The sequence below is a fragment of the Phyllobates terribilis genome, unplaced genomic scaffold (assembly GCF_046119375.1).
Source record: "Phyllobates terribilis strain yellow unplaced genomic scaffold, ASM4611937v1 Scaffold_7__3_contigs__length_470593459, whole genome shotgun sequence".
Lineage (NCBI taxonomy): Eukaryota > Metazoa > Chordata > Amphibia > Anura > Dendrobatidae > Phyllobates > Phyllobates terribilis.
In genome coordinates, this window is record NW_027362767.1 from 188567073 (window position 1) to 188576661 (window position 9589).

The following is a 9589-nucleotide window of genomic DNA, read 5'->3' on the forward strand; positions in this document are numbered from 1 at the left end:
GGCTGTGCCCCCATTATTGTGTGCGCCCCCTTGTGGCTGTGTGATGTGCCCCCATTATTGTGTGCGCCCTCTTGTGGCTGTGTGATGTGCCCTTATTATTGTGTGCGAGCCCTTGTGGCTGTGCCTCCATTATTGTGCGCGCCCCCCTGTGGCTGTGTGATGTGCCCCCATTATTGTGTGGGCCCCCTTGTGGCTGTGTGATGTGCGATGTGCCCCCATTATTGTGTGCGCCCCCTTGTGGCTGTGTGATGTGCCCCTATTATTGTGTGCGCCCCCTTGTGGCTGTGCCCCCATTATTGTGTGCGCCCCCTTGTGGCTGTGTGATGTGCCCCCATTATTGTGTGCGCCCCCTTGTGGCTGTGTGATGTGCCCCCCATTATTGTGCGTGCCCCCCTGTGCCTGTGTGATGTGCCCCCATTATTGTGAGGGCCCCCTTGTGGCTTTGTGATGTGCCCCCATTATTGTGTGCGCCCCCTTGTGGCTGTGTGATGTGCCCCTATTATTGTGTGCGCCTCCTTGTGGCTGTGCCCCCATTATTGTGTGCGCCCCCTTGTGGCTGTGTGATGTGCCCCCATTACTGTGTGCGCCCCCTTGTGGCTGTGTGATGTGCCCCCCATTATTGTGCGTGCCCCCCTGTGCCTGTGTGATGTGCCCCCATTATTGTGTGGGCCCCCTTGTGGCTGTGTGATGTGCCCCTATTATTGTGTGCGCCCCCTTGTGGCTGTGCCCCCATTATGGTGTGCGCCCCCTTGTGGCTGTGTGATGTGCCCCCATTATTGAGTGCGCCCCCTTGTGGCTGTGTGATGTGCGCCCATTATTGTGTGGGCCCCCTTGTGGCTGTGTGATGTGCCCCTATTATTGTGTGCGCCCCCTTGTGGCTGTGCCCCCATTATTGTGTGCGCCCCCTTGTGCCTGTGTGATGTGCCCCCATTATTGTGTGCGCCCCCTTGTGCCTGTGTGATTTGCCCCCATTATTGTGTGCAAACCCTTGTGGCTGTGTGATGTGCCCCCATTATTGTGTGTGCCCCCTTGTGGCTGTGCCCCCATTATTGTGTGCGCCCCCTTGGGGCTGTGTGATGTGCCCCCATTATTGTGTGCGCCCCCTTGTGGCTGTGTCATGTGCCCCCCATTATTGTGCGTGCCCCCCTGTGCCTGTGTGATGTGCCCCCACTATTGTGTGCGCCCCCTTGTTGCTGTGTGATGTGCCCCCATTACTGTGTGCGCCCCCTTGTGGCTGTGTGATGTGCCCCCATTATTGTGTGCACCCCCTTGTGGCTGTGTGATGTGCCCCCATTATTGTGTGCGCCCCCTTGTGGCTGTGTGATGTGCCCCCATTATTGTGTGCGACCCCTTGTGGCTGTGTGATGTGCCCCCATTATTGTGTGCGCCCCCTTGTGGCTGTGTGATGTGCCCCTATTATTGTGTGCGCCCCCTTGTTGCTGTGTGATGCGCCCCCATTATTGTGTGCGCCCCCTGTGGCTGTGTGATGTGCCCCCATTAATGTGTGCGACCCCTTGTGGCTGTGCCCCCATTATTGTGTGCGCCCCCTTGTGGCTGTGTGATGTGCCCCCATTATTGTGTGCGCCCCCTTGTGGCTGTGTGATGTGCCCCCATTATTGTGTGCGCCCCCTTGTTGCTGTGTGATGCGCCCCCATTATTGTGTGCGCCCCCCTGTGGCGGTGTGATGTGCCCCCCATTATTGTGCGTGCCCCACTGTGGCTGTGCCCCCATTATTGTGTGCGCCCCCTTGTGGCTGTGTGATGTGCCACCATTATGGTGTGCGCCCCCTTGTGGCTGTGTGATGTGCCCCCATTATTGTGTGCGCCCCCTTGTGGCTGTGTGATGTGCCCCCATTATTGTGTGCGCCCCCTTGTGGCTGTGTGATGTGCCCCCATGTGCCTGTGTGATGTGCCCCCATTATTGTGTGCGCCCCCTTGTGGCTGTGTGATGTGCCCCCATTATTGTGTGCGCCCCCTTGTTGCTGTGTGATGCGCCCCCATTATTGTGTGCGCCCCCTTGTGGCTGTGTGTTGTGCCCCCATTATCGTGTGCGCCCCCTTGTGGCTGTGTGATGTGCCCCCCATTATTGTGCGTGCCCCCCTGTGCCTGTGTGATGTGCCCCCCATTATTGTGCGTGCCCCCCTGTGCCTGTGTGATGTGCCCCCATTATTGTGTGGGCCCCCTTGTGGCTGTGTGATGTGCCCCCATTATTGTGTGCGCCCCCTTGTGGCTTTGTGATGTGCCCCCATTATTGTGTGCGCCCCCTTGTGGCTGTGCCCCCATTATTGTGTGCGCCCCCTTGTGGCTGTGTGATGTGCCCCCATTATTGTGTGCGCCCTCTTGTGGCTGTGTGATGTGCCCCCCATTATTGTGTGCGCCCCCTTGTGCCTGTGTGATGTGCCCCCATTATTGTGTGCGCCCCCTTGTGGCTGTGTATTGTGCCCTTATTATTGTGTGCGAGCCCTTGTGGCTGTGCCTCCATTATTGTGCGCGCCCCCCTGTGGCTGTGTGATGTGCCCCCATTATTGTGTGGGCCCCCTTGTGGCTGTGTGATGTGCGATGTGCCCCCATTATTGTGTGCGCCCCCTTGTGGCTGTGTGATGTGCCCCTATTATTGTGTGCGCCCCCTTGTGGCTGTGCCCCCATTATTGTGTGCGCCCCCTTGTGGCTGTGTGATGTGCCCCCATTATTGTGTGCGCCCCCTTGTGGCTGTGTGATGTGCCCCCCATTATTGTGCGTGCCCCCCTGTGCCTGTGTGATGTGCCCCCATTATTGTGAGGGCCCCCTTGTGGCTTTGTGATGTGCCCCCATTATTGTGTGCGCCCCCTTGTGGCTGTGTGATGGGCCCCTATTATTGTGTGCGCCTCCTTGTGGCTGTGCCCCCATTATTGTGTGCGCCCCCTTGTGGCTGTGTGATGTGCCCCCATTACTGTGTGCGCCCCCTTGTGGCTGTGTGATGTGCCCCCCATTATTGTGCGTGCCCCCCTGTGCCTGTGTGATGTGCCCCCATTATTGTGTGGGCCCCCTTGTGGCTGTGTGATATGCCCCTATTATTGTGTGCGCCCCCTTGTGGCTGTGCCCCCATTATGGTGTGCGCCCCCTTGTGGCTGTGTGATGTGCCCCCATTATTGAGTGCGCCCCCTTGTGGCTGTGTGATGTGCGCCCATTATTGTGTGGGCCCCCTTGTGGCTGTGTGATGTGCCCCTATTATTGTGTGCGCCCCCTTGTGGCTGTGCCCCCATTATTGTGTGCGCCCCCTTGTGCCTGTGTGATGTGCCCCCATTATTGTGTGCGCCCCCTTGTGCCTGTGTGATTTGCCCCCATTATTGTGTGCAAACCCTTGTGGCTGTGTGATGTGCCCCCATTATTGTGTGTGCCCCCTTGTGGCTGTGCCCCCATTATTGTGTGCGCCCCCTTGGGGCTGTGTGATGTGCCCCCATTATTGTGTGCGCCCCCTTGTGGCTGTGTCATGTGCCCCCCATTATTGTGCGTGCCCCCCTGTGCCTGTGTGATGTGCCCCCACTATTGTGTGCGCCCCCTTGTTGCTGTGTGATGTGCCCCCATTACTGTGTGCGCCCCCTTGTGGCTGTGTGATGTGCCCCCATTATTGTGTGCACCCCCTTGTGGCTGTGTGATGTGCCCCCATTATTGTGTGCGCCCCCTTGTGGCTGTGTGATGTGCCCCCATTATTGTGTGCGACCCCTTGTGGCTGTGTGATGTGCCCCCATTATTGTGTGCGCCCCCTTGTGGCTGTGTGATGTGCCCCTATTATTGTGTGCGCCCCCTTGTTGCTGTGTGATGCGCCCCCATTATTGTGTGCGCCCCCCTGTGGCTGTGTGATGTGCCCCCATTAATGTGTGCGACCCCTTGTGGCTGTGCCCCCATTATTGTGTGCGCCCCCTTGTGGCTGTGTGATGTGCCCCCATTATTGTGTGCGCCCCCTTGTGGCTGTGTGATGTGCCCCCATTATTGTGTGCGCCCCCTTGTTGCTGTGTGATGCGCCCCCATTATTGTGTGCGCCCCCCTGTGGCGGTGTGATGTGCCCCCCATTATTGTGCGTGCCCCACTGTGGCTGTGCCCCCATTATTGTGTGCGCCCCCTTGTGGCTGTGTGATGTGCCACCATTATTGTGTGCGCCCCCTTGTGGCTGTGTGATGTGCCCCCATTATTGTGTGCGCCCCCTTGTGGCTGTGTGATGTGCCCCCATTATTGTGTGCGCCCCCTTGTGGCTGTGTGATGTGCCCCCATGTGCCTGTGTGATGTGCCCCCATTATTGTGTGCGCCCCCTTGTGGCTGTGTGATGTGCCCCCATTATTGTGTGCGCCCCCTTGTTGCTGTGTGATGCGCCCCCATTATTGTGTGCGCCCCCCTGTGGCTGTGTGATGTGCCCCCATTATTGTGTGCGACCCCTTGTGGCTGTGCCCCCATTATTGTGTGCGCCCCCTTGGGGCTGTGTGATGTGCCCCCATTATTGTGTGCGCCCCTTGTGGCTGTGTCATGTGCCCCCCATTATTGTGCGTGCCCCCCTGTGCCTGTGTGATGTGCCCTCATTATTGTGCGCGCCCCCTTGTTGCTGTGTGATGTGCCCCCATTATTGTGTGCGCCCCCTTGTGGCTGTGTGATGTGCCCCCATTATTGTGTGCACCCCCTTGTGGCTGTGTGATGTGCCCCCATTATTGTGTGCGACCCCTTGTGGCTGTGTGATGTGCCCCCATTATTGTGTGCGACCCCTTGTGGCTGTGTGATGTGCCCCCATTATTGTGTGCGCCCCCTTGTTGCTGTGTGATGCGCCCCCATTATTGTGTGCGCCCCCTTGTGGCTGTGTGATGTGCCCCCATTATTGTGTGCGCCCCCTTGTGGCTGTGTGATGTGCCCCCATTATTGTGTGCGACCCCTTGTGGCTGTGTGATGTGCCCCCATTATTGTGTGCGACCCCTTGTGGCTGTGCCCCCATTATTGTGTGCGCCCCCTTGTGGCTGTGTGATGTGCCCCCATTATTGTGTGCGCCCCCTTGTGGCTGTGTGATGTGCCCCCGTTATTGTGTGCGCCCCCTTGTGGCTGTGTGATGTGCTCCCGTTATTGTGTGCGCCCCCTTGTGGCTGTGTGATGTGCCCTCGTTATTGTGTGTGCCCCCTTGTGGCTGTGTGCTGTGCCCCCGTTATTGTGTGTGCCCCCTTGTGGCTGTGTGCTGTGCCCCCACTATTGTGTGCGCCCCCTTGTGGCTGTGTGCTGTACCCCCATTATTGTGTGCGCCCCCTTGTGGCTGTGTGATGTGCCCCCATTATTGTGTGCGCCCCTTGTGGCTGTGTGATGTGCCCCCATTATTGTGTGCGCCCCCTTGTGGCTGTGTGATGTGCCCCCATTATTGTGTGCACCCCCTTGTGGCTGTGTGATGTGCCCCCATTATTGTGTGCGCCCCCCTGTGGCTGTGTGATGTGCCCCCATTATTGTGTGCGCCCCCCTGTGGCTGTGTGATGTGCCCCCATTATTGTGTGCGCCCCCTTGTGGCTGTGTGATGTGCACCTATTATTGTGTGCGCCCCCTTGTGGCTGTGCCCCCATTATTGTGTGCACCCCCTTGTGGCTGTGTGATGTGCCCCCATTATTGTGTGCGCCCCCTTGTGCCTGTGTGATGTGCCCCCATTATTGTGTGCGCCCCCTTGTGGCTGTGTGATGTGCCCCCATTATTGTGTGCGCCCCCTTGTGGCTGTGTGATGTGCCCCTATTATTGTGTGCGCCCCCCTGTGGCGGTGTGATGTGCCCCCCATTATTGTGCGTGCCCCACTGTGGCTGTGTGATGTACCCCCATTATTGTGTGCGCCCCCTTGTGGCTGTGTGATGTGCCCCCATTATTGTCTGCGCCCCCCTGTGGCTGTGTGATGTGCCCCCATTATTGTGTGCTCCCCCTGTGGCAGTTTGATGTGCCCCCATTATTGTGTGCGCCCCCTTGTGGCTGTGTGATGTGCCCCCACTATTGTGTGCGCCCCCTTGTGGCTGTGTGTTGTGCCCCCATTATCGTGTGCGCCCCCTTGTGGCTGTGTGATGTGCCCCCCATTATTGTGCGTGCCCCCCTATGCCTGTGTGATGTGCCCCCATTATTGTGTGGGCCCCCTTGTGGCTGTGTGATGTGCCCCCATTATTGTGTGCGCCCCCTTGTGGCTTTGTGATGTGCCCCCATTATTGTGTGCGCCCCCTTGTGGCTGTGCCCCCATTATTGTGTGCGCCCCCTTGTGGCTGTGTGATGTGCCCCCATTATTGTGTGCGCCCCCTTGTGGCTGTGTGATGTGCCCCCCATTATTGTGTGCGCCCCCTTGTGCCTGTGTGATGTGCCCCCATTATTGTGTGCGCCCCCTCGTGGCTGTGTGATGTGCCCTTATTATTGTGTGCGCCCCCTTGTGGCTGTGCCCCCATTATTGTGCGCGCCCCCCTGTGGCTGTGTGATGTGCCCCCATTATTGTGTGGGCCCCCTTGTGGCTGTGTGATGTGCGATGTGCCCCCATTATTGTGTGCGCCCCCTTGTGGCTGTGTGATGTGCCCCTATTATTGTGTGCGCCCCCTTGTGGCTGTGCCCCCATTATTGTGTGCGCCCCCTTGTGGCTGTGCCCCCATTATTGTGTGCGCCCCCTTGTGGCTGTGCCCCCATTATTGTGTGCGCCCCCTTGTGGCTGTGTGATGTGCCCCCATTATTGTGTGCGCCCCCTTGTGGCTGTGTGATATACCCCCCATTATTGTGCGTGCCCCCCTGTGCCTGTGTGATGTGCCCCCATTATTGTGTGGGCCCCCTTGTGGCTTTGTGATGTGCCCCCATTATTGTGTGCGCCCCCTTGTGGCTGTGTGATGTGCCCCTATTATTGTGTGCGCCTCCTTGTGGCTGTGCCCCCATTATTGTGTGCGCCCCCTTGTGGCTGTGTGATGTGCCCCCATTACTGTGTGCGCCCCCTTGTGGCTGTGTGATGTGCCCCCCATTCTTGTGCGTGCCCCCCTGTGCCTGTGTGATGTGCCCCCATTATTGTGTGGGCCCCCTTGTGGCTGTGTGATGTGCCCCCCCTTGTGGCTGTGTGATGTGCCCCTATTATTGTGTGCGCCCCCTTGTGGCTGTGCCCCCATTATGGAGTGCGCCCCCTTGTGGCTGTGTGATGTGCCCCCATTATTGAGTGCGCCCCCTTGTGGCTGTGTGATGTGCGCCCATTATTGTGTGGGCCCCCTTGTGGCTGTGTGATGTGCCCCTATTATTGTGTGCGCCCCCTTGTGGCTGTGCCCCCATTATTGTGTGCGCCCCCTTGTGCCTGTGTGATGTGCCCCCATTATTGTGTGCGCCCCCTTGTGCCTGTGTGATGTGCCCCCATTATTGTGTGCAAACCCTTGTGGCTGTGTGATGTGCCCCCATTATTGTGTGTGCCCCCTTGTGGCTGTGCCCCCATTATTGTGTGCGCCCCCTTGTGGCTGTGTGATGTGCCCCCGTTATTGTGTGCGCCCCCTTGTGGCTGTGTGCTGTGCCCCCATTATTGTGTGCGCCCCCTTGTGGCTGTGTGATGTGCCCCTATTATTGTGTGCGCCCCCTTGTGGCTGTGTGATGTGCCCCTATTATTGTGTGCGCCCCCCCGTGGCTGTGTGCTGTGCCCCCGTTATTGTGTGCGCCCCCTTGTGGCTGTGTGCTGTGCCCCCATTATTGTGTGTGCCCCCTTGTGGCTGTGTGATGTGCCCCCGTTATTGTGTGCGCCCCCTTGTGGCTGTGCCCCCATTATTGTGTGCGCCCCCTTGTGGCTGTGTGATGTGCCCCCATTATTGTGTGCGCCCCCTTGTGGCTGTGCCCCCATTATTGTGTGCGCCCCCTTGTGGCTGTGTGATGTGCCCCCATTATTGTGTGCGCCCCCTTGTGGCTGTGCCCCCATTATTGTGTGTGCCCCCTTGTGGCTGTGTGATGTGCCCCCGTTATTGTGTGCGCCCCCTTGTGGCTGTGCCCCCATTATTGTGTGCGCCCCCTTGTGGCTGTGTGATGTGCCCCCAATATTGTGTGCGCCCCCTTGTGGCTGTGTGATGTGCCCCCATTATTGTGTGCGCCCCCTTGTGGCTGTGTGATGTGCCCCCGTTATTGTGTGCGCCCCCTTGTGGCGGTGTGATGTGCCCCCATTATTGTGTGCGCCCCCTTGTGGCGGTGTGATGTGCCCCCATTATTGTGCGCGCCCCCTTGTGGCTGTGTGATGTGCCCCCATTATTGTGTGCGCCCCTTGTGGCTGTGTGATGTGCCCCCATTACTGTGTGCGCCCCCTTGTGGCTGTGTGATGTGCCCCCGTTATTGTGTGCGCCCCCTTGTGGCTGTGTGATGTGCCCCCATTATTGTGTGCGCCCCCTTGTGGCTGTGTGATGTGCCCCCGTTATTGTGTGCGCCCCCTTGTGGCTGTGTGATGTGCCCCCATTATTGTGTGCACCCCCTTGTGGCTGTGTGATGTGCCCCCCATTATTGTGTGCGCCCCCTTGTGGCTGTGTGATGTGCCCCCGTTATTGTGTGCGCTCCCTTGTGGCTGTGTGATGTGCCCCCGTTATTGTGTGCGCCCCCTTGTGGCTGTGTGATGTGCCCCCATTATTGTGTGCGCCCCCTTGTGGCTGTGTGATGTGCCCCCATTATTGTGTGCGCCCCCTTGTGGCTGTGTGATGTGCCCCCATTATTGTGTGCGCCCCCTTGTGGCTGTGTGATGTGCCCCCGTTATTGTGTGCGCCCCCTTGTGGCTGTGTGATGTGCCCCCATTATTGTGTGCACCCCCTTGTGGCTGTGTGATGTGCCCCATTATTGTGTGCGCCCCCTTGTGGCTGTGCCCCCGTTATTGTGTGCGCCCCCTTGTGGCTGTGTGATGTGCCCCCATTATTGTGTGCGCCCCCTTGTGGCTGTGTGATGTGCCCCATTATTGTGTGCGCCCCCTTGTGGCTGTGCCCCCGTTATTGTGTGCGCCCCCTTGTGGCTATCCAGTAGGTCAGTCGCTGACAGTTGCAGGCTGTGACTTCTCTCATGTGATTGTGTAGTCGCGCGTGCCGCGATCATGTGACCGGTCACAGTTACAGCACCGTGCACACACCGGACTTCCTGGTCGCGCCCTCACCTGATGCAGGCAGTGGGATTGTTCACACAGTCCGTCTCACACAGGAACCGCTCCCAGTGCAGCCAGCCCATCGGTGGGGTCCGGGCCAGCCCATTGTCCAGGCCGAGCACCGCGGGCGCACAGAGCGTAGCTGCCGCACCGAGGAGCAGGCACAGCAGCATCGCTCACAGCGCAGACTGCACGGAGCCGGCCGCAGCCAATCACCGTGCTGCTTCCGTGACAAAGCCCCGCCCCTGTGGGAGGAGCAGATGTGCGGCTGGTGAGGCGGAGTGGTGTGACGTCACCAGTAGTGATGGGCAGTCCGGCTCTGCTTGCAGATAGTGTTGGTTGTCCCTCCAGTCATGTGACTGTGAAGCCTGTGCCCTATTCTCCACCTGTACAGGCGTCTAGTGACGCATTACAGCTTTTTAGTATTGCCATTTTCTCAGCTTGTAAGCTCCTGTGAACAGGAACTCCCCCCTAGTCGGTATTGCTGACTGGTGTTATTTTCTAGTAT

General features: G+C 58.9%; 1 protein-coding gene across 1 annotated transcript in view; it reads right to left on the bottom strand.

The window, feature by feature from the left end:
• GLA (galactosidase alpha) overlaps positions 1-9335 on the bottom strand; it is a 76120-nt gene extending 66785 nt beyond the window's left edge. Inside the window, exon 1 of the mRNA XM_073639608.1 lies at positions 9094-9335. Within this exon, the coding sequence (XP_073495709.1) occupies positions 9094-9254 (161 nt within the window). The 5' untranslated portion in view covers positions 9255-9335. The remainder of the gene's footprint in view (positions 1-9093) is intronic.
• Positions 9336-9589: the final 254 nt, after the last annotated feature.